The sequence below is a fragment of the Tasmannia lanceolata genome, unplaced genomic scaffold (genome assembly GCF_043159265.1).
Source record: "Tasmannia lanceolata isolate RefF3 unplaced genomic scaffold, GAP_Taslan_0.1 ptg000024l, whole genome shotgun sequence".
Lineage (NCBI taxonomy): Eukaryota > Viridiplantae > Streptophyta > Magnoliopsida > Canellales > Winteraceae > Tasmannia > Tasmannia lanceolata.
Window position 1 is genome coordinate 4212898 of NW_027518701.1, and position 25676 is coordinate 4238573.

General features: G+C 38.9%; 1 protein-coding gene across 1 annotated transcript in view; it reads left to right on the forward strand.

Annotated features, from left to right (window-relative positions):
* Positions 1-25676, forward strand: part of LOC143856895 (K(+) efflux antiporter 2, chloroplastic-like) — a 94395-nt gene that overhangs the window by 18472 nt on the left and 50247 nt on the right. The window contains exons 2-8 of the mRNA XM_077367152.1: positions 5079-5250; positions 5415-5505; positions 7240-7376; positions 7692-7751; positions 7865-7984; positions 20050-20118; positions 20868-20933. Of these exons, the coding sequence (XP_077223267.1) occupies positions 5079-5250; positions 5415-5505; positions 7240-7376; positions 7692-7751; positions 7865-7984; positions 20050-20118; positions 20868-20933 (715 nt within the window). The remainder of the gene's footprint in view (positions 1-5078; positions 5251-5414; positions 5506-7239; positions 7377-7691; positions 7752-7864; positions 7985-20049; positions 20119-20867; positions 20934-25676) is intronic.

The following is a 25676-nucleotide window of genomic DNA, read 5'->3' on the forward strand; positions in this document are numbered from 1 at the left end:
CTTAAGCTTTGGGAGTAACTGGTTGTTTCACATGGTATCAGAGCAAAGGTTCTGAGTTCAAACCTCCGTGATAGAGAAAATCCACATTCAATGGCCAAACCCAAAAGAGGGGCCACTTGTAGACCAACCTTAAAAAGGAGGGGCCACACGTGAAGGGGAGTGTTAAAGTATAAAAGATTTAATAACACCATCTCCAACAGATTAAGCTTTTGGAGTAACTTGTTGTTTCACAGTTCCCATAGCAAAGAAAAGTATAGATTTCACTAACCACTTCAACTAGGGAAAATAGAGGTAGCACTAAAACACGAAAGTTAGAGTGGCTAGGGATTGAGCCCTCTAGCTCAATGGTAAAGGCTTAGTTCTTTTACCTAGAGGTCGGAGGTTCAATCCCAGCTTACCAATCAAATATATATATATATATATATATATATATATATATATATATATAGAGAGAGAGAGAGAGAGAGAGAGAGAGAGAGAGAGAGAGAGAGAGAGGAAATAGTTTGTGTGCAGCTGCACAGATAGCTTATCTGTGCATGGCTGCCACAAACCATGGGGGGGGCACATTTTTGGAGGGATCCAAAGCATTCATTTGGAAGGCCCTTCCATGGATAGGGTGTGTACCAAAAATCAGCCCTATAGGATCATCCTAACCCAATCGAAGTTGGAGGGGAAAATGCACAGACACTGTCTCTACCCATTTTTTCCCTCCACAAATGGCAGGGTTAGGATGATCCTATAGGGCTGATTTTTGGTACACACCCTATCCATGGAAGGGCCTTCCAAATGATTGCTTTGGATCCCTCCAAAAATTTGGCCCCCCCATGGTTTGTGGCAGCCATGCACAGATAAGCTATCTGTGCAGCTGCACACAAACCATTTCCTCATATATATATATATATATATATATATATATATATATATATATATATATATAGCAGAAGAGAAAATGAGAGAATTTTGTCCATTTAACACGTCAATGTGGATGATTTTTACCGTTTTTTGCCCTCCCCACATATTTGTACATACTATCTATGTGAGGGTAAAAAAGGTATGAATGTTCAGAATTATTTGCAAAATCTGTGGCATTAACACCTCGCTGGTAATTTCGAATCTTTATTTGCTAGCCACCTTCTCCAAACGCTATGTCTCGCCCATCCTTTGCAATTGTATGTATTCAGAGATTTGTCTTATTAGATGTGATGAAAAACTGCACGAAAATACTATTTCTTGAAAGGTTGCCAGCAGTAATACGTAAAGAAAGAAGCTAGCAATAATAATCATTACGTAGTAAAGTTTGGAGGGAAATTACGGACAACGGGTACCTGGATATGACAATTACGGAAAAAACTACAAAGAAGAGGTACAAAATATGATAATTACGAAAAAATTACTTTTCCTTATTAATTTTTTGAGGATATTACGAATTCCGCACACCTGTTAAAATATTTACAAATTCCGGGCTCCTTCAGATGAACAACAGATTATGGAAACCTCTATAGATTGGAGGGCTAGGATCAGCCTATGGAAATGATTTTACGGGCACAACCTATTGATGTTGTGTTCCATCACATGGACGGTTTGGATCAACCTATGATGTGGTCCGTACTGTTCTTTGTCGGTCCGTGCATCACACGGGTTTTTTTTACTAGTACTACAATATAGCGGGAGGAAAAAGAAATTTCTTTTCTTTTTATTTGGGATTTACACGTCAGCATTACTCTTTTACCATTAACCCCTTTGCTGATATTTAACATCTATCTCTATGAGAAATTATTTGAGGGTAAAATCGTAATCTACATACTAAAAGTACCGACACAAGGTACCTATCTATGACAATTACGGAAAAAAACTACCAAGAAGTGGTAAAGACTTATGACAATGACGAAAGAACTACTTTATATTCCTCATGCAGGACACTTGCAAAATATTTGACGGATTTGAGGCACCTGAAGAGGAACAACAATTATGGAAACCTCTATCGATTGGAGGGCTAGGATCAGCCTATATCGATTGGAGGGCTAGGATCAACCTATGGAAATGATTTTACGAGCACAACCGATTGATGTTGTGTTCCATCACATGGACGGCTTGGATCAACCTATAACCCTCTATAGATCGGAGGGTTCAGATCAACCTATGAAGGCAGTGGGGCATAACCTATGTAGGCAGTGGCCCATCTAATGGACGGTTTGGATCATCCTATGGTACGGGCCATACCATGCATTTTAATAAAGTGAGGAGCGCGATCATCAAAATACGGTGAGTAGTGCCATTATAAAATATGGTAGTGAGGACATTAGCACTATATATAATTTGAAACCATCGTTGTTACTTGGATGTTCCCACGCGGGTCGGGTTCAACCCAAACCCGACGGGTTCAACCCGAATTTGGGCTGGGTCGGGTTAAGCTTTTCACAAATCGGGTTGGGTTGGGTTGGGAAAAATCAACCCGAATTGGAAATCGGGTCGGGTCGGGTCGGGTTGGGCTGTCGGGCAACCCGACTCGACCCGAAACCCGAATTTGGGTTCCATCTGAAGAAGTTATGTATATGTGTTTTTCTTTTTCAACATTGAAATAGTCTCCATAGTCCACAATGGACGGTTTGGATAATCCTATGGTGCGGGCCATACCGTACTTTAATAAAGTGAGGAGTGTGATCATCAAAATATAGTAGTGCGGATAACATTTCCCTTGTTAATTGTTAGTCCTTGTTTGGTTTGGATTTTATGAACCGATTGTGAGTTAAAAACTGATTATTGGTGACTCACTATTGGTTCTCAAAATCCAAAACAACCCCGGCTTGAGTTGAGGTGGTCAACAATTGGTACCATATCAAATTGGGTCAACCCGACCCAACCCAACCCGAATTGGAAATCGGGTTGGGTCGGGTTGGGTTGGAAAATATGGGTTCCTCGGGTTGGGTCGGGTTGAGACCCAAGTTGCACCCCTAACGATGATGAAAAAACTACTTTTCCTTATTCACTATGTTCGGGTCAAATTACGGAAAGTTTGATATTGCGAATGCAGGACACCTGTAAAAATATTGACAAATTCTGGGCACCTTAAGAGGAACAACAATTATGGAAACCTCTATAGATTGGAGGGCTAGGATCAGCCGATGAAAATTATTTTACGGGCACAACCTATTTATGTTGTGTTCCATCACATGGACGGTTTAGATCAACCTATGATGTGGTCTGTACAATTCTTTGTCGGCCCGTGCATCGCACGGGGCTTTTTTACTAGTATTGTATATAGCAGAAGAGAAAAGGAGAATTATTTGAATTTCTCCCAAAATTCTATGAGAATTACACATCACTTTTTTTGACTTTTTTTAACAAAGGCACCCATTCAACCCACATATTTTCAATCCTACCCCCTCCTTTATGCTTTTTAACAATGGCACCCATTAAAGCCACATAATTCCAATCCTGCCCCCCTCCTTTATGCTTTTTTAATTATGGAAACCTCTATAGATTGGAGGGCTAGGATCAGCCTATGGAAATGATTTTACGGGCACAACCTATTGATGTTGTGTTCCATCACATGGACGATTTGGATCTGATGGGTGGCTCTGATGCCATGTAAATATTTACATGAGAGAGAGAGAGAGAGAGAGAGAGAGAGAGAGAGAGAGAGAGAGAGGTTTTGAGTTAATTTTCACAAAACATGAAACATCTTCTCCCCTCTTTTCCTTCTTGATTATTTTGGGTAATGACCAAGATATCCCTATGGGGTAAATACACCTTGGTTCTTCAACCTTGAGGTCGGAGGTTCAATCTCAGCTTACCTATTAAAAAATGGTGTAACTGTTCTGGAAGCTTCATTTTCATGCATTAGCTGATAAATTCATGTCAATAGACAGTAGTGGAATCCATTAAGTCGTATTCATCATCTTTACAAGACCTTGCTGGTGTTCTTTGTTTGTTAAATGCTTCTTAGAGACTGAAGATAAGTAGATTAGATTTATGAATGTCGTATTTAGTTTGTTGGTCTCTTAAACCCAACACAAACAATAAATTCTAATATTATATTCATTGTATCATATTGGTCTCTCTTTGTTGATGTATATTAGAGATGGAAGGTAAGTAGATTAGATTTATGAAGGCTCTGTTATTTGATTATCCCATGTTTCTTTATGACTTATAAGTGCTTAACCCTAAGATTGATTAGTTTGTTAAATGAATACCATATTTAGTTTGTTGCAAATTATGATTAGTAATCAGTAATTTTATATGCAACTACGCGTATGGGCGTGTCTCTGTTTGTAGATTTTTAGTGGTTGGTTAGACACCTCGTATCTGTGTCGAGACTTGACACACAAATTCGTGTCCACAGATCATATAGCTAAATTAAAAAAAATAAAATTAATTGAAAATCAAAGTGTAAACTGGACCACTAGAAATTGACTAATGTAGATTAGGTTCTTTTAGGTAGCTCAAGAAAATAAAGAGCATTTTGAAATGCTAAAGATAGAAAGCATGCCATCATGGTGTCCATTCTCTGTCTCTCTTTCTCCTGTGAGGGTTGTGAGCTAGCAGACGTTTTAGGTAGGAAAGGGGTTGGCCCATTATTTCTCAAGAAAAAAACAGGAAGAAAGGGAAAAAAGGTGTTGGTTGCTTGGTTTTATGCAATGTTTGAAACTTATTCTTGGGAAAGAGCTTGCTCAAGGTATCATACAACTTTACTACGGCAAGTTAAAAGACTTTTTATTACTCGCTAGGGCTATAACCAAGTCGACTTGGCGTAGTGATTGATTTGTGGACTTCTTTCTCAGTGTTTATATGCATGTTCAATATCTAGTATTATTTTAATTGTCCTCCTATGATTTTTATCCATGGAAAGGAAACAAGTTGTTCTATGTAGGCAGGTCTACCTATCCAGTTGGTAAAACATCTTCTTTCAAAACTGATTGGTATTCAATTATTCATGCATCATTCTTAACACGTGCTTCATTTGCTGAATTATTTTTTCTTCCTCTCTCTCTGTCCCTTTGTTATAATTTTTTTTTCACTTATGACTTTTGGCCATAAAAGAACTGTCTTCTAATCATAAGGATAACAATTTATAACAGTGCCATCTTTCTTAATAACCGGCTGGAGAGGAGTTCTCAGTTGCTTCAACAGCCAGATATCATTACGACTGGTATCGAGGAAGTAACTTCAACTGCGAAGCCTCTGGTCAGAGAGATACGGAGATTTCCTAGGAAAGTGAAGAAACTGATTGAGATGTTACCCCATCAAGAGGTACATGCTTATTTCACATCTGAAATTTTGATGTCGCTTAGGACTGACATCTCTTTTATGAGTCCTTCACCCTTAGCTGGTTGTTTCTTTTTCTTCCTGGTTCCAAGTTGATTATCTTTGGATGTTTCATGAGACCAATGAGTAATGCTCTCATTTCTTCCCAGATAAATGAAGAGGAAGCTTCCCTATTTGACATGCTATGGTTATTGCTAGCGAGTGTTATATTTGTACCTATATTTCAGAAAATTCCCGGAGGTAAGTTAGTTTCTGTACTGATTATTTCTCTTTAAACAAAATACTCTGTAAGTTATTTTTTAATAAGTATATATGTTTGAATAATTTTATCAAATAATATTATATTTACATCTTTCATGATGGACGCTAGTTTTCCTCTCTTTTACTTCCCCTATAATTTGTTGTGACTTCTTAAAACAAGATGAATGCTTTATGTCTCATCTCTCAAAGTTTCAGATTTTCTTTTAGAAAATTCTGAATTTTGCTGTTAGTTTGTCGTTTGGCATTAGAAGACATTGTTTAGAGGTTTAAAATTGGAGCCTTTGACTCAGACTTTGATCAAGTTATCAGTCAAGTCAATAGTTTTTCCTAAAAGGAATGTTAAATCTAAAAAAAAAAAACGAAAGTACTAAAAGAGGGAGGGGTGGGGGGGATATTTTAAATCCCCACTTTCAAGGCTTCTTGAAAAAAAATCAACTGACTCAGTGACTCATTTTTACTTATTTTCTGAAAAAGATAAAATGAAGTGGCCAAAACACAAGGGATTCTTGTTCTAAAATGACAATATTACTCTAGCCACAACTAGGAATCACTCTTTGGATTTATGAAATATAGACGGCTGTTTGTGTATTTAAGTAAAATGACAATATTACCCCAGCCTTTTTTATACAAATTACAACTGCAAATCACTATTTGAATTTCTTTTTTCAATGATAGTTAGCAGGGTAGTGTTTCAGGGAAGAGGCTTAGGGCATCACATGATCTCTGTGTTCTGTTTGGGGAGCTGTAACCTGTACAACTGCAAAATTCCCTTATCTTTATTTAACATTAGTAGATACACTCAACTCAACTCAAATATGCCTTTTTTTTTTTGAAGGATAACTCAACTAAGCCTTTGTCCCAAACTAGTTGGGGTCGGCATTTAACATTGGTAGATAACCAATGTTAATTTGAAAGGGTTCTTTCATATGCATAAAAATAAGCTAATGGAAATTTTGTGGATGAGATGAACAAGGAACTACATTAGATTTGATAACTTTGTGTAATATTAGAATGCCAAATGCACTGGCTTGTTCAATGAGTCTTTCCATTCGTCCTAGGGAAATTTTCTTTTTTTCTTTTTCTCCATCTCTTTTAATTGTAGTGAACTTGCAGAACCCATGAGTTTCTTCAAATTGGTTTTTCTACCAACTTAGAACTGCTTTTTGTCGTATAGTGGCTGAGATTCATGTTCAGTTCTTTGATACTGAGACATTGATACAGAGATGGATACGGATGCAGAAATGCTGTTAAGATCCACAATCTAAGAAAAAAAAAATCAAAGACCTGGATATGGCCAATATAATATTAATACTAATAAGTTTGTTTGATGGAAAGATATTTTACAAAATATAAATGCTTCAATTTTTATCATGTTATGGTTTTTAATTGCCTTGGAATAGTAGATAAATGATGGTGACATAGAGTTGTCTAGTTTGATGAATTGACTAGTCAAATACAAGCTTCTTTCTCATGGTCATAAAAGCTTCTAAGCATGTAATCTGCTCTGCTGGTTGGATTCCTTAAACATACTCCATGCCTATTTTTTGATTTCTGCTATCCTCCTGCTTCTCTTTAGCTCTATACATTTTGCTTATAAAAATGTTCTCTGCTGTTTCTAGCATTTGCCTTAACTGTCTGAAATGGATATCTTGTTTGTCCAAATTTTGTTTCATTTTATGAATGGCTTGCTTTATATTTCCCGGTATGTTTTAGGTAGTCCTGTTCTTGGGTATTTGGCTGCTGGTATCTTGATTGGACCCTATGGTCTCTCTATCATTCGTCATGTTCATGGGACAAAGGCTATTGCTGAATTTGGAGTAGTTTTCTTGCTATTCAATATTGGGCTAGAGGTGAAGTCCTGAAATTATTAGACATTGTAACTTCCCAACTTCCAAGCATTGAAGTTCGCTATTTCTGTTTTGATGCAAGGAATTTTTTCTTGGAATAATATTTCCCTGAAAAATGATTTTTCCAGCACGTGGTCAATTAATTTTTCTTGTTTTCTAGGAAAATTTCAACCCTACTTGACCTTGAATTTCTTTTGCATGTGAAAAATTTTTTCATAATTTTTTTTTTGCTAGATTCAACTCAACTGGCCCCTTTTAGCTTGTGTATATGTTCCAGTTGTAGAAAGAATTAAATAAACTGAGATCTACATCTTGCAGCTCTCTGTGGAAAGACTAAGCTCCATGAAGAAATATGTATTTGGATTAGGTTCAGCTCAGGTAATCGATGGTTTATGTTGCTTCTCTATATCCACTACTACCTTTGATTCCTTTTTCTTGGCATGTGTCTAATTCTTAGTTTATTTTGCTGAAGTTTTCGTAATCCAATGCAGGTTCTAGCGACTGCAGTGGCAATTGGCTTGGTTGCTCATTTTGTTTCTGGGCAGCCTGGTCCTGCAGCTATTGTTATTGGGAATGGCCTTGCATTATCTTCAACTGCTGTTGTTTTACAGGTAACAATCAACAACGCTTCTTTATGATATGTTTTGGAGAATAATAATTGTAATAAGACACTGCCAAATATTTGTTATTTCGAAAAGCTGAGGTACTCTTATAAGGTTGTGATGTAGATCTTTCGCAGATCTACTTTGAAATGTGAAAATTAATGAAAGAAGCATTCAAGTACTCCTTTGAACAGTCATTTGAATGAAGGATTTGCTTGAAAACAAGTCACAAAACGGTCCAAAAACAGTAATTTGCTGTAATTAATAGTATAAACAGAAATGTGCAGGGATTATTCATGAAATGAAGACAAAAATGTGTGAAGATGAACTAGAATAGAAAAGAATGGATAGAAGCTTGGGCGAGATTAGGAGCTTGCTCTCCCATATATAATGGTGAAAAATTAATTTTGGGAACATAATTACAATACCTCAATTGAATTTGGAAGTGATTAGAAGTTTCCGTGTAGTAATTCTGGCCAACAACTGATGGAGAAAAACCGAAGAAACCAGCCGTGGAGAATGCAGCAGTCGTCGGAATCGTAGGGTTAATCTCATGATGGAGAAACGAAGAAATGCAAACTATGGGGATTGGAGGTGTTGCCTTTGTGGTTTCCATAATTTCCGTAGATGGGTCGAGTGTTGGGGTTGTGGAAAAATCTGGTCTTCTATGGATACTAATCTGTTGAACGATGTGGCAGTATCAACCCTACCCCACGAGAGATTGATATCTCAAGAGAAGGCTCAATCAGTGACTGCAAATAGACCCCAGAATATTGTTTTTGCCAATCCAGATTGCAGTGATATTGTGCCATTAGCCTCAATCAACAGGGCTCAACAAAGTCTTTGGGGCAAAATCAAATCAGGTTGGTCGGGCAATGTTCCTGCTTTAGAAGAATGGCTGAGCAGAAGAAGTGGATCGAAGGAGAGACTGAAGGTGTACAAAATTGATTTACTTGAGGTTATGATCATCCCTCCGCTGGAGTTAAGTTTGCATGACCTTCAACATTCCTGGACAATTGCCACAAATTCGCCTTTCTGGAACTTCACCCATGGTCTGAAAAATTCTCAGATTTGGAATCGGTGGATTGGTGGCTTATCTCCGGCATTCCAGCCCAAGCATGGTGTCCGGAGAGCTTTGTTAAAATCGGGAGTAAGATCCGGAGAGTGGTTACAACAGATGCTTCTTGTAAATCAGGAAGGGGGTACAAATCTGCTAAAATCCAGTTAGCAACGAGCAGTAGCTGTCCCATGGTGGTCTCGATTCCGGTCTGTGTTGACGGAATAACAATGTGGGCCAAAATGGAGAGGTTCCATCTAGCAACATTGGAGTTATCTGATGGAGGCCAGATAAGGCTCCCCGGCAATGTCTGGGGGGTCTCTGATGAGCTTTCAAACCAAGATCGAGCTACATCCAAGGAGCTTTGTAATGAAGACTCTGCGTCGGAGGAGGATTATCTGAGTACGGAGGATACAGAGCTTGCAGAGGAGTTCCCAGCGAGTGTGCCGGAGAAGACGCATGCGCACGATAGCAATCTCGCGCATGCGTATGATAGTAATCTGGGGGATGCGCAAGATAACAGTCAATTCAATTTTCAAATTTGTAATGCACGTGTCACTTCCGCAATGGCTATCTCTGGGAATGCTTATCCGCCTCTACCACAAGTGGGAAACATGATGTCATGCATTCGAACACGTGTATCAGAAACTGAAGTAGAAAATGGTTTACCGGATACTCCCCGTGTATCGTATTTAGTTGGACACAGCTGTCGCCAACTCCCTATTGAGGGCCTTGTTAATGGACTATCCTTTCCTACTGGTGGGCCCTGGTCTTTAGAGGATTGTGGATTAAGAGGTTTGTGCTACTGGATGAGCCATATTTTGAACTTGTTTGCGGGCCTTATTGATGAAGCCCAGACTTCCCAAAATGGGCCTGCTATTCAAAAGCAAATTGATAGTATCCACCCAGGTCCACTCGTTCACTGACCCATCCATTTCTTTCCCCCAGCCTTGTAACATGGCTTGCCAATATGTGGAAAACAGTAATACCATGGAGAATCGTTGTTCTGGTATCCTAACTCTCCCTAACAATTCTGCTCCTGGAGCAAGAGAGTTGGAGTCGCCGCGGGTTACACCTGGAAATCCTGTGCCTACGGATGTTTTGAACCTCTCTCAGTTGGTGGAGATTAGTCCTAGGTCATCCCCGGAAATTCCTGTCGAGCTCATCTTTCGCAGAATTGAGGCAGCAATAAATCCGGAAGATAATAATTGATAGCCCCGCTCGGAGGCTCCGGAGGAGATGATGGTTGGGCAAGGAGATTTTGCGAAGGACCGTGTTTTTCATTGTGATGCTCAAAGCGACAAACCATCCATGCAACAAGTTTTAAGGAACAGTGTTCCTTCAGGTACCCATAAGCCTTCCTCTGATTCTTTTTCTTTTGGGTTGTGTCCACTCTGCAGGATGCAGCACCCTTGACACTAGGTGAAATCACTCCCCCTTGTCCCATTTCTGCCGTGCCCCCAGTAATCCCACAAGTTGAAGATTCAGAACTAGTACAGGCTGAATTACAAATGATTGTGCATCAACCTGTAAGTGAACAGCATGCAGGGAGAGTTGAATCAGAGAGTGATATAATAGAATCTTTTGTCAGTCATGTTATGGAAACCAGTATTGAATTAGGCCTATCATATGTGGGATTAGTGAGTAAGTTAAAGAAAATGTATTGGGAGGTTGACCAGAGAGAAATGTCATTGCGCTGTGAATCAGATTCGGCAGCTAAAGAAACATCCAAGAAAATGATGAGAGAATTGGCCAGGTTGAAATCTGATGTAAACTACGAGGGGATGGGGTCAAGTTTGAGCTCATTGATTCATGGTGTGGTAATTTTTCAGCATCTATGGTAGTTAGAGATGTCAATAGTGGTTTTGTTGGGCTTTTCTCTGGCATTTATGGACCGGTCTTGAGGGCGGAAAAAATATATTCTGGGGGGAGTTGGATGAGATTAGAGGTAAATGCTCTCACCCTTGGTGCCTCGGTGGGGACTTTAATGAGATTAGGTTGGTGGAGGAACGTGTAGGAAATACAAGATCTAACCAAAATATGAGAATTTTTTCTGATTTCATAGCAAGGCATGAACTTATCGATTTACCCTTGATGGGCGCTCAATTCACTTGGTGCAGAAATAGTAGCAAAAGCAAAATCGACAGGATCCTATTGTCCCCTTGTTGGCTTGATAGTTTCCTAGAAACCTGTCAGATAGCACTCCAGCATTCTGTTTCTGATCATTGCCCGATTCTGCTGGATCCGAGGCTTGAGTCATGGGCCCCCTCTCCGTTCAGATTTGATTTGGCTTGCTTGGAAAATACTAAGATGGAGGAAAGATTGGGTGGTTGGCCAGAATGGAGTTGAAGTGTCGCATCTTCAATTTGCGGATGATACTCTATTATTTAGTTCCCCCCAGATATCGAAAATTTTGAATCTTAAAGCGGTGCTGAGGTGCTATGAAATCGTCACTGGTCAAAGATCGAATTTTTCAAAGTCTCGAATGTATACTGTGAATGTGGGAGAGGAGGAAGCAAAGAATTTGGCTAATCTAATGGGGTGCCTTTTGGATAGTTTTCCTTCTTCTTATCTTGGGCTCCCTTTGGGAGGTGGTAGACCAAAAATAGGTTCGTGGGCGCCCATTGTGGAAAGAATCGAAAGGAGACTAGATACCTGGAAAAGAAATTTGGTATCAAAAGGGGGAAGATTGACTTTGATTAAGGCTGTGTTGTCTAATATTCCTATTTACCAATTATCATTCATGTGCCCTATTAGCATTGCAAAGCGTATCGAATTGATTCAGAGGAGGTTTTTGTGGGGAGGATCGAAGGAAAAGAGGAGCCTCTCTTTGGTCTCTTGGGAAGATGTATGCAAGCCTGTACTTGGCGGAGGTTTGGGGATCAGAAAGATCAAACAGGTAAATGCTGCTCTCTTGGGGAAATGGTTATGGAGGTTTGGCGAAGAACAGTCACAGTTGTGGGCGAAAGTTATTTGCGGTAAATATGGCGCAGATGTGGGAAATTGGAGATCCTTAAATCATTTCAACAAAACAGGGGTGACTTTGTGTAGGGATATTTTGCATTTGAGTTCAAGGTTCGACCGCGGCATAAGATATAGAGTTTACTCAGGGGATAGAATTTCTTTTTGGAATATGGTATGGTGTTCCGTCATTCCTTTAAAAGATTTGTTCCCTGATCTATATGTTGTGGCCGTAGTCAAGCAAGCTTTAGTTAAAGATTGCTTCGAGTTTCGAGACAATAAGGTGATCTGGAAGCCGCTGTTTCGCAGAAATTTCTTTGACAGGGAATTGCTCTCGATGGTCTCGTTACTTCAGGTCTTGGAAGGTAACTACATTAGTTCTTCAGGGGTGGATAAAAGGATATGGGTTTGGGATTCTACGGGTTATTTTTCGGTAAAATCTTTCTACAAAGGACTGAATCCTTTTGAGGAAAATCTTTCTGTTGCAAAATTGTGGAAGTTAAGGTTCCCCCAAGAATTTGTTTCTTTGGATGGTCGGCGATTCAAGGCCGTATTCAAACGGTAGACTTTTTGAGGGCAAGGAATATGATCATAGTCAATCATTGCGCTTTGTATATAGAGCGGGGGAGTCTGTGGAGCATTTATTTATTCATTGCAAAGTAGCTCGAGAGGTTTGGGGAGGGGTACTGTCGAGATTCGGTATCGCGTGGGTATTCCCTTCTAATGTGAAGGATCTTTTTGAAGGGTGGTCTTTTATTCCATGGAGGAAAAAAGGGAAAGTTTTGTGGTCGATTTCGTTATTGGCCACGATGTGGGTTCTGTGGTCGGAAAGAAACAATAGGATTTTCGTTGGGCGTGCTAATTCTTTTTATTATCTATATATCAAGGTAGTTGCGTTATCGATTTCCTGGGCGAGGGCGCTGCCAATGTTCAAATTTGTCTCGGCTTTCGACCTGTGGGCGGGATGGAAAGTGGTTTGCAACAGTCAAGTCCCCGTTCCTAGAATTTCTCAGAAATGGGTCAATCATCCTGTTAGATTTTCCAAGTTGAACTTTGACGGATCAAGCTTGGGCAACCCCGGTCTAGCCGGGAACGGGGGTGTCTTAAGGAATTCAGATGGGGAAGTTGTACAGGCTTATTCCGGGCCTATCGGTGTTGCAGATTCAAACGAAGCTTAAGTTAGAGCCGCATATCAAGGCATTCTGTTGTTAGGGAGCGAGAGGGTAGCGAACACTTCGTGGAAGGAGACTCGTTAAATGTCATTAGGTGGCTTAAGGGTTCGGTGGTTCCTCCTTGGAGATTTCTTCGTTTTTTCGATGAAATAAAGGATATAACAGTTGGGTGCTCTGTCGCGTTCCAAAATGTTAGGAGATCAGCTAATGCAGTCGCTGACAAGTTGGCTAACGCGGGTGCGGTCAAGCTGTCTCTGGAGCTATACGACTTTCTGCCCCCTTAATGTCTTTTTGTATTGTTTTCCTTTTTCCTTTCCTCCTTTTGTAATACTGTCATAGTGGGGTGTGTGGGGGGACTTTTACGGTCTCTCCCTTTTTAATATATTCAGTTACCATTCAAAAAAAAAAGGGATAAATACATTTACCTCCCCTCTAGTTTCTGACACATCAACTTCAACCCCTATGGTTTAAAAATTGACAAAGACATCCCCTCTAGTTTCGTTGGGTTTTTTTCACTGACGGTGCAAACAGCGCGCTTGAAATGACCCATTTGCCCTCTGTTTTAAGTTGACTGGAAATGAAGAAAATAACAGTTGGGTTTTTTATCTTTGGGTTTTATTCGACGGAACTGGATTTGGTGCGGGTGGTGGAGTCGGTGGTGGTGCTGGCGGTGGTTTGGGAGGTGGTGGTGGTGGTGGAGTTGGTGGTGGGTCAGGACACGGTGGTGGATTCGGTGCGGGTGGTGGTGTAGGAGGTGGCGTCGGGGGTGGTGTGGGTGGTGGTGGAGGAGGTGGTGTTGGTGGTGGCGGATTCGGTGCGGGTGGTGGTGTAGGAGGTGGTGCCGGGGGTGGTGGTGGTGGTGGTGGAGGATTTGGAGGGGGTGGTGTTTCAGAGAACACAGATACAGGGGTATTTTGGTCCATAAAATATTAACCCTGGTTACTTTCTACGGTTCCGTCGGGTTAACGTAACGGCCAGTTGACGGAAGGGGTATACTTATAACAAAACGAAACTAAAGGGGATGTCTTTGTCAATTTTTAAACCACAGGGGTTGAAGTGGATGTGTCAGAAACTAGAGGGGAGGTAAATGTATTTATCCCAAAAAAAAAACATATGGTCTTTGGAAAGGCAGATATGGTAATCGGTTCAAAACTCAGATATGTGAAACAAAAGTTGAAAGAAGAGTGGAACAAGGAAAGCAAGAGAGAAAAATGAAAGGAAGTTATGGTTATCTCTTCGCATCAAGGAAATTTCTGATAAGGATGAAACGGGTCAGGCCGGTGCAGATGAAATGAAGGAAGTAAGAAAGTTAAAGGAAGAACATAACCGAATCATTTTGCAAGAGGAAATATCATGGTGCCAAAAATCAAGAGTCATTTGGCTTAAAGAAGGTGATAAAAATACGGCTTATTTCCATGTTATGGCTAGTGTGTGTAGAAGGGGTATTCGGATAGAAGTTTTGAAGGTGAACGGTCTATTAGTGGAGGACAGGGAAACCATTATCAAAGAAGTTGTGGAATTTTACCAAAATCTATATACAGCGGAAGAAGTATTACATCTGCTCCCGGATGGGGTGGAGTTTGGGTGTCTTGAGCAAGAGGATAGTGAAGCTTTGGAAGTCCCTTTCTCCGAGGAGGAAATCAAGATGGGAGTTTTTTTGTGTGGAAAGGATAAGGCGCTGGGACCTGATGGCTTTTGTTTGGCTTTCTTTGAACATTGTTGGACTGGGAGTATGTCAAGGGGGATATCATTAATTTTTTCAGCCAGTTCCATTCGGGGATGGAGTTAGACAAAGGGACGTGAGCCACCTTCATAGCCCCCATTCCTAAAATTAGGGGAGGTATAAGGGTGCAAGATTTCCGGCCTATCAGCTTGGTCGGATGCCTTTATAAAGTCCTTGCAAAAGTTTTAGCCGATCGTATCAAAAGGGTACTACATAAGATCATCTCTCCTAACCAGTGTGCTTTTGTTCAGGAGAGACAGTTCCTTGATTGTTCCCTTATTGCGAATGAAATGATTGACTATTACACAAAGATGGGGAAACAGGGTATAGTTTGCAAGTTGGATATGGAGAAAGCGTATGATAGGGTGGAATGGAATTGTCTTGACTATTTGCTTTGGGATGGGGTTTGGCATTAAGTGGAGATCCTGGATTAGTAAATGTGTTTCATTGGCATGGTTCTCTATTCTCATTAATGGATCCCCCCCAGGGTTTTTTCAAATCATCCAAAGGTCTTAGGCAGGGAGACCCTTTATCCCCATTTCTCTTTGTTGTAGTGGCGGAGACACTTAGTAGGTTATTGAATAAAGGAGGAGAGAAAGGATTGCTCAAAGGTTTCTTTGTGGGTGACAGGAATGTGGAAATTCACATCTTCAGTTTGCCGATGACACACTTTTATTTAGCTCTCCTGAAATCTTGAAGATTGCAAATCTCAAAGCCACTCGTCAATGTTATGAAGCAATTACGGGTCAGAGATCAAATTTTTACAAATCAAAGGTATTCGGGATTAATATGCACCAAGAAGAAGTTTTGGGATTGGCAGGCATTTTGGGTTGCTCGGTTGATTCTTTTCCTGCTTCTTACCTTGGCCTCCCCCTTGGAGCGGGAAAACCTAAAAAGGAATGCTGGGATCATATCGTTGAAAGAGTAGAGAGGAGATTGGACACTTGGAAGAGAAACCTTGTATCCAAAGGTGGCAGAATTACCCTTATAAAAGCGGTCTTAGCTAATATTCCCATCTACCATCTTTCATTGGCCAAATGTCCTGTCAGTGTGGCGCTAAGGTTGGAAAAAATCCAAAGGAGGGGGGGGGGGGGCGGCGCTCAAAGGAAAAGAAAGCGATTCTGTTGCTTAGTTGGAAGAAGGTATGTAAATCCATTAAGGCGGGTGGTTTGGCTATTCGCAGAATCAGGGAGACTAATCAAGCTTTATTGGGAAAGTGGTTATGGAGATTTGGGGAAGAAGGCTCGCAGCTTTGCGTAAAAGTGATTGAAAGTGAGTATGGTTCCTCGGCAGGTAGATGGGAATCAATTGATATTTATAAAAAGAAAAGTGCTACTATATGGCGAGATGTGATGAAATTGAAATTGAAATTTGGTAAAGGCATAAGATTCAGGGTATACAAAGGGAATCGGGTCAGATTCTGGCTAGATGCATGGTGTGACTTTAGACCGTTATCAGATATATTTCCGGATTTGTTTCTGGTTGCAGCATATAAAGATGATATGGTCAGGGACTATTTTTTCCGCAGTGAGAATGGAGTGGTTTGGGTACCATTGTTTAGAAGGGACTTTTTTGACAGAGAGCTTGAGTTAGTGGACAGGTTGCTGGTTATTTTGGAAAAGATCTACATCAGGCGTTCTGGCACGGATAAAAGAATCTGAATTTGGGACTTGGGGGGGGACTTCTCGGTTAAATCTTTCTATCATCACCTAGCGCCTCTTGCTTCATCTTCCAAAGTAGCCAAGGTATGGAGCATCCAAGTACCACCCAGGGTTCAAACTTTTGCATGGACGGCTATTATGGAGAGAATTTAGACAGTGAATTTCCTTCGAAGGAGGAATATCATTATTGTTGATCACTGTGCTCTCTGTATAGAAGAGGGGGAATCGGTAGACCATCTGCTCCTTCATTGCAAGGTAGCTACAGAGTTATGGAACATGTTGTTATCTAGATTTGGTGTTACATGGGTTCTCCCAGCAGAGTTATCATACCTGTTTGATCATTGGGAATGGTGTCCATGGAATGGTAAAGGAAAAATTCTGTGGAGAGTCTCCTTTCTAGCTATAATATGGGTGATATGGAGGAAAGAAATGCTAGATTCTTCAAAGGATTTTCCAGGCGCCCCTCTTTCCTCTTCAATAAAGTGGTAGCGCTTATCATATACTGGGTGAGACTCATACCCAGCTTTGCTTTTGTATCGGCCTTTGACCTCTGGCATGGTTGGAGGGTGATATGCAATGGAGTTATGGGAAATCCTAAGGTGGATCAAGTATGGGAACCACCTGTAAAAGGCTTTTTGAAATTAATTTTGATGGGTCTAGCATGGGAAATCCGGGTCCATCTGGTATTGGAGGGGTGTTAAGAGATGATCAAGGGAGGGTTGTTTGGGCTTTTTCAGGTCCAATTGGGATCTCGGATTCGAATGAGGCGGAGGTTTGAGCAGTACACCATGGTATCAAAATTCTTAACAATGACTTAAATAGGGTGGAGATTGAAGGTGATTCAAAAAATGTCATACGTTGGATTAATGGATCACACTCACCTCCTTGGAGATTTGCGGATTTCTTTGATGAGATTCAAGGCATGATTGGAGGGTTTCATCTTCAAGCATATCATGTGAAAAGATCAGCAAACGGGACTGCAGATAAATTAGCCAAAGATAGTCTTTAGGGTGGTTTTAGAACAGTTTGACTATCTCCCCCCTCAAGATTCCGGTTTCTTGATATATGTACAGTTTATGTTTATGTTTATTTTTGTTGCTTTCTTGTAATCCCTTCGGGACTTCCTCGGTCTCGTTTATTAATATATTATTTATTTGCCCTTTCAAAAAAAAAGAAGCTTGAATTTTTATTCTAATGATAATGGAAAATTGCAAAGAGGTACTTAGCTCTGCTGAAACCTCAAACTGAGTGGATAAGGAGATGGAAGGCCTTCAATCTACATGAATTCCTCTCCAACATCACACAAAGTTCCCTTTATTCAAATGAGATCTTGGGTGCATATTGATGGGGATTGAATTAGGGTTTTGGGATTGGACCCAAGATCCAATCATCCAAGGCAGTAACTCTACCGGCTGTTGAAGAAGAGAACAATAGGGAATGGATAACTGGGGTTTTGGTACCTCTTGAATCTTGTTCAAGATCAACCTGGCTTTGCTACCATAGTGAACTTTTAATAACCCATCCAAAAGCACTTTGTATCGAAGAAGAGGAAGGAAGAAACAGAGAGAACATGATGAAAAGTAAGAATGAGAGTGTAGAATTATTGGGAGGTGTGGAGATTCTAACTTCAACCCCACAGAATAATAATTGTAATAAGACACTGCCAAATATTTGTTATTTCGAAAAGCTGAGGTACTCTTATAAGGTTGTGATGTAGATCTTTCGCAGATCTACTTTGAAATGTGAAAATTACAGAAAGAAGCATTCAAGTACTGCTTTGAACAGTCATTTGAACTAAGGATTTGCTTGAAAACAGTCACAAAACGGTCCAAAAACAGTAATTTGCTGTAATTAATAGTAAATAAGCAGAAATGTGCAGGGATTATTCAAGAAATGAAGACAAAAATGTGTGAAGATGAACTAGAATAGAAAAAAATGGATAGAACGATGAATTTCTATTCTAATGATAATGGAAAATTGCGAAGAGGTACATAGCTCAGCTGAAACCTCAAGCCGAGTGGATAAGGAGATGGAAGGCTTTCAATCTACAGGAATTCCTCTCCAACATCACACAAAGTTCCCTTTATTCAAATGAGAACTTGGGTGCATATTGATGAGGATTGAATTAGGGTTTTGGGATTGGGTCTTGGACACAAGATCCAATCATCCAAGGCAGTAACTCTACCGGCTGTTGAAGAAGAGAACAATAGGGAATGGATAACCGGGGCTCTTGAATCTTCTTCAAGATCAACCTGGCTTTGCTACCATGGTAAACTATTAATAACCCATCCAAAAGCACTTTGTATCGAAGTAGAGGAAGGAAGAAACAGAGAGAACATGATGAAAAGTAGGAATGAGAGGAGAGAATTATTGGGAGGTGTGGAGATTCTAACTCCAATCCCACAAGCGCTTGTATATATGGATGCAAATTCACTAATTATATAAAATGCCATTAAGGAGCCAATTAGTGATGGGCCCCATTCTACTAATGTAAATAAACATAAAATTAAGGGATAGAATTACACTAAATTATAAATATAGATCAGCCTAAACTAACTTTTCTCTTAACACTACATTTTTCTTGCGTACTTTAGAAAAGTTAATATAGATAAGCCCCATTCTACTCGTATTTGTCTTTATCATCTAAATAATGTTTTGGCAACATCATTGCTCCCAAGGTTTCCAGGTGTTGGATTTATGAACAATGTTAGTTTAATTTCATGCTATTTATTCTTAGTCAGGGTTGTGAAGGTACAATTCAACTATGTGATATTCTATTAAAAACGGTTGACGAATTATGTGGTAATAAAATAGTCATGAACTTGGGCACCATAAAATTCCTGAAAAGAGTACAGTGAATCAACAATCAACAGTTAATCATTTATTGGAACTTGTATTTTTTTTTTTTTTTTTGCATTCTCTACGTGCAATTGATGAATATTTTGTGATTACCTGATTTAGAGAACGAGCATAGTCTTACCTGCATGAAACTGGCTGTTCTGCTTTCTCGTGCTCTCAAGATTTGTTTTCACTCTCTTCAGTCATCTCATGTTTATTTTATTTCCTTAAATCTTTGCACATATATTTTTCAGCTCCAGTCATCTGTTTTTGAGTACTACTTAAGTCCTCTACGGGATGACAATCCCACCTCGTCATATCACATTCTCATTAGTAGTTTCGATTGGAGCAACAACAAATACAAGGTTTGGGGGCTGTATTTGATGTGAAGTTGATCTTCTCATTCCACCAATGGAAAGGGTGAAGAACTTGGCTTCTTTCTTTTTTCCTTCTTAAATGCTGGTTGTTTCTTTTCTGTATTCATCCATATTGTGTCAAATGTGCTGGTTTTTTCTTTGATATATTCATCTATATTGCTAGGCTGCACTCCACCTTGTTAACAGCTCTGTTATGACTTGATATGTTACTTAGTTATTCAGTGGTCAAGAATTTCAAGTTTTCAACTGATGGTTAATTGATATCCATCCAATTTTTTTCTGCAGGTGCTGCAGGAACGAGGGGAGAGCACATCACGCCATGGCCGTGCTACTTTTTCGGTTTTGCTTTTTCAGGTTCATCTCCTTTGTTGAAATGAAAGTTAAACTGGTAACTTTGACTTCATATCAGATTATCATGAAGTGAAAGATGGGACCAAATTAAGGCTTTATGGTTAATTATGTAGTCATCTGGTTTGAAAGAAAAACGCGTGACATTTGCACCTTTTGCTGTAAGAAAAGGCATAGCCATCCACCAGCTGTACTAGCTGACTTTTACATTTCTGTTTATATCTTTGCACACACACAGACACACTCCACACATATATTTAACATGATTTTATGCATATGTATGTATGCGTCTATGCACGTACAATCTACAATATATTTGGTTCAGTGTTGTCTTTCATGTATATCTGCTTTTCCTTCTCTTGATTCTCTAATGAAGTCTTCATTTGGCAGAAACCATAAGTCGCTTTTGTTAATCGTCGGTATACCTTTCTATTCTTTGGGCATGCTGTTATGCACCTTGACAATGTTACCTGTAAATAGGTTGTAATTACATTGCTGTTGAAGTGGGTAGCTTTGGTAGTTGAGGGTTTATTGAGGGTTCTTCTTAATAAACATTGTATACCTTTTACAATTTCACATTTTTCTTCCATTTCAAAAAAAAAGAAAAAAAAATATTTTCCATTTTTCTTTAGTTGAGGGTATATTATGTTTCTTTTTTTTTTTCTTTCTGAAATGTCTGTTTTGTCTTCTTAATGAACATTGTTATATGTTTTCACATTGTTATATGTTTTCACATTTTTCTTTTTACTTTCCAGGACTTGGCTGTGGTGGTTCTACTAATATTGATACCTCTTATTTCACCTAATTCTTCTAAAGGAGGGGTAATGTTTTGATCTGATTCCTTATGGGCTTACTCAGCCACATATATGATAACTCTTTTGATGTTCTGCTTTCAATATTATGCTCATGTTTGCTAGCTTTCGACTTTACTATATTCACAGTTACATACACAATAATGCTGATGCAAGAGCTTAAAGCAGGTTGAGAACATGCTGCTCAAACCGTCACTCGCTTTTAAGTTTTAATGTGCTGATATTAGAATCTGTTTTTATTTGTTTATTTTATGTTTTAGTGATTATTTTTATGGGTTATGACGTGGGCTATAATATGGGTAATGATAGAGCACAAATTCATTAATGGCATTATTGTAATTTTGTAGGTAAGTTTAATCACACCCTAATAAATTCTTCCTTCTCTTTTTTCCCTTATTTTCTTCTTCGCTGCCTTTTGACTTTTAAGATGGTATTAGATCAATTCTGAGCTTTATTTCATGTTTTGGGGATTATTTATATGGGTTATGACGTGGGCTATATAATATGGGTTATAAACTTATAATGGAGTGCAATTTCATTAATGGCATTATTGCAATCCCCTTAAAGTTGTGAATTTCGTGGGTAAGTTTAACCAAACCATAACTAATTCTTTCATCTCTCTTATCCCTTATTTCTTGTTATTCTTTGCTTCCTTTCAACTTGTAAGATTGTGTTAGAGCAATTCTAATCATGTTCTAAGCTTCTTCCCTTTCTCCTTACTCCTCCTATTTCCCCCTTTTTTGAATTTGTGAAACCAGAGGCAAGAGTTTTCTAATTTTACAACCCTAATCTAGGGTTTCCATTGATGAATCAAAATGTAAGAGTTGGAGTTCGATGAATCAAAATATAAGATTCAGAAGTTGTGTCTATCATCGAATCTCTTTCATTCGGCGTTTTGTTTTGATTACCGGGGACAAGACGTAACAATCTTTCGTCTATTTTGGTGTGTCACGTTCTATGTCACAAATGTCATTCTCGCGAAGGGAAAATCTCGGGATATATTAATTTTTATTAATTTTTTCGGGTTTATATCGGGAAATAAACGTTAAAATTAAAATTATTTAAAAAATATATAAAAATATTAAATTTAAGAAAAACTATAAAATAAAAATATCGTAAAAAAATCGGGATAATATCGGGATATTTTATGATAAAAACGAAAATATCGCTATGTTTTTTAAATCTCAGGATTAGTTCGGGATTTTGTCGTTTTATCAAAATCTCGCAATAAAAACGCTATATTTTGAAAATATCGGAGATATTTGTGACATAGGTCCCGTTTTGAAATAGGCACTACCACTAGAGATTTTTTTTTTAAATTGTTGAATTTTTTTTTAAAATTAAGAATAAAATTTGTTAGAACAATATAGGAAACCAATATGTCAACCAAATTTAACCAAAAGACACTTTTGTCTACTTGAATCTGATACATTATTGCAAAACATCATTGAAACTAAGAACCCTTCATCTTACTAAGTACAATTATTACAAATAATAATGAAGTCTGCCTTGTTCAGGTCTCTCATTTCTCATTTCATCTCTTGTAAGTCATCTCTTAACCTAGGGGCTTCCATAAGTCCGGTCATCATAATCAATTGAATGATACATCAAAGTTGAATTGGGAAAAACCCTTCTCTTGAAACTTTTGAAAGGATACGAGGAAGATAAATTTTTTGAAGAAGTGATGAAAACATAGGGCATTTGATCAGTATTTTACAGCCCCCATTTTTTTTTCTTTTTGCTCTGTTGGGGGGGGGGGGGGGTGTTTGTTTAAAAGACATAAGATTCTCTTCAAACTGCTAGAAAGACGGGGAAAAAGGCCAAAAATGTAAAGAATAAAAATAGCTATCCGGGGAGGGGTGGGGGACAACTTTCAAAAGCAAAAGCTTTTTTGACCAAAATAGGGCCCATTATGAATGAAACTTTGACGAAACTGTACAAAATGGACTGGATGATAACCTAATTTCGACCTGAATATTTTGGCCTCCTGTTTTGTATTGCTACGAGATGTTTGGTCCATTATAACTAAGGGGTATAAGTTGAACAAGAAAATCACTGCAGAGGGTGATTCTACAATTCTTGTTAAGTTGGACGCCTTGATGCAAGCACACACTGAGAATCACAGAAAGCTTCAAGAAGATTTGACAGATGGGATGGTTTGTGTAACGACCCAATTCCGACATCGGGTCGCTGTGGAAAAGAACCTGCTTAAAACCACAGATTTTTTTTTATAGATGACAATCAAACCTGTACCTGTTTAACCTGTTCATTCACAATCTTGTTCCAAAAATAAAGTTAAACCCAATCACAAATATTTAAACCTCAAGTCTGAATTAAAGTGCATAAAACACAAGTCCAAACTATCTAAATGTCTTCTTTAACTAGAAATACAATCGAAGAGATCGGCGAGGTTTGTCATCTCCATCATTTTATTCACTATCCGACCCATCCTACGAACTTAAATATCTTCATTTGTGAAAGCTCCTTCGTTCACGTCCTCTAAACCTGGTGGGGAAAAAATAGGTTAACAACAGACTTTATAGAGACTATGAAAAGTATTGAAAGCCAATAAAAACAACAGATCTAGATAAATAGCTATAGATTGATCAGTAAAACAAGAGATAGATTATAGAAAGTGAAATAAGAAATATATGGTGTGCAATAAAATCCATGGAATGTTAAAACAAACCTATCAGAAGTCAATCGCTTAAATCCTTACTTATCATGATTATAACAGTTTTTTTAGCCCAAGACACTCTGGCTCCCTTTAGCTTGTTGTCTTTGCCCACACGGTCCGTTCCGTGGAGACGTTTTCCGATAGATCATACCGCCTAGAGACTTATAGTCTTCATAGGATTCCAACATCAACAAGGGGCTGCAAGTTAGTCCCAAGTTATATATTTATTATTATCTTTTCTTATTATCCGGGGATAGCTCTATGGCCTCTCATCACCCTTCCCCATTTTAGACTTCATTCCTTTTTTTCTTGTATTTCTTCCTCTCTTTTCTTAGTGTTTCAATATACTTAAATAGTGATGAGTATTCTGTCTATTTCTGAGCAGAAATACAAATCTCTATCTTGAAATATGCTTGCAACAATTAAAACAAGATTAATAGAAATTTAAATAAAATAGATTTGAGGAAACAAAACTTGCATTTGACAAAAGATAGCACATTTTCTATCGCGATCACTTTCATTGAATATCGATACAAGTCAAGTCTAGCTATCATCTGCCTTATCAAACCTGAGGTGCGAGAACTTTAAGCGGCCTCTAAGTGAGAGTGGGGAGCAATAGTCCTGGAATCAAGGAATCATACGCACTCTAAGTGATTAATTTATTTCACAACTTTAAGTCCACTTGTAAGGGGGTTTTACACGCCATCTGTTCATAGTCATCTTATCTCATCCCCCCTCTTATACCTCTCAATTATATATATATGAGGAAAGTGAAGCTACACCGCCGGTGTAGCTAACTTAGCTACACCGCCGGCTTAAAATACAATGGGCCCACATTGTTTTGGTGATCCAAAGAATTCATTTGATTGGCCCTCACATAGATAGGGTGTCCACCAAAAATCAGCTCCATAGGATCATCCCAACCCTACGATTTGTGGAGGCAAAAAGAAACGTGTAAAAACCTTCACAAATTTGTCTATTTTTGCCTCCACAGTTTGAAGGGTTGGGGTGATCGTATGGAGCTGATTTTTGGTGGACACCCTATCTATGTGAGGGCCAATCAAATGAATGGCTCCACAAATCGTAGGGTTGGGATGATCCTATGGAGCTGATTTTTGGTGGACACCCTATCTATGTGAGGGCCAATCAAATGAATGGTTTGGATCACCAAAACAATGTGGGCCCATTGTATTTTAAGCCGGCGGTGTAGCTAAGTTAGCTACACCGGCGGTGTAGCTTCACTTTCCTCTTCACTTTCCTCTCTCTCTCTCTCTCTCTCTCTATATATATATATATATATATATATATATATATATATATATAGAGAGAGAGAGAGAGAGAGAGAGAGAGAGAGAGAGAGAGAGAGAGAGAGAGAATAGTGTTCCTGCGCAGCTGCTCATGAGCAGCTGCTTCAAAAACTCATGTGGCCCACATTTTTGGGAAGATCCAAAGCATTCATTTGAAAGGCCCTTCCATGGATAGGGTGTATACCAAAAATCAGCCCAATAGGATCATCCTAACCCAATCAAAGGTGGAGGGGAAAATGGACAGACACTGTTTCTGACCATTTTTTCCCTCCACAAATGGCAGGATTAGGATGATTCTAAAGGGCTCATTTTTGGTACACACCCTATCCATGGAAGGGCCCTCCAAATGAATGCTTTGGATCACCCCAAAAATGTGGGGCCACATGAGTTTTTGAGCGCAGGAACACTTTTCTCATATATATATATATAACATCCACGTAAGCCGCATTGATCAAATTCCATATATATATATATATATATAAATTTTCAGATTTACATACTTATATGCATATATACATGTACTGATTAAAATTTCTGGTTTATATACTTATGTACATATGTATACAGGTACTCATTTGTTTTAGGTTTTCCAATTACGCATTTTGTCCCAAATCTTAGCATATTTTATAGTTTTAAAAACACACACGAAATGTCTCGAAATCTGAACTGTTTCGCGCCCCAAAGTCGGGCACTCAAACCCTTAGGTCTGGATTATTCAGTGTCCGAAAATGAGGCACACAAGCAGCCTTAGATATGGACTGTTTAGTG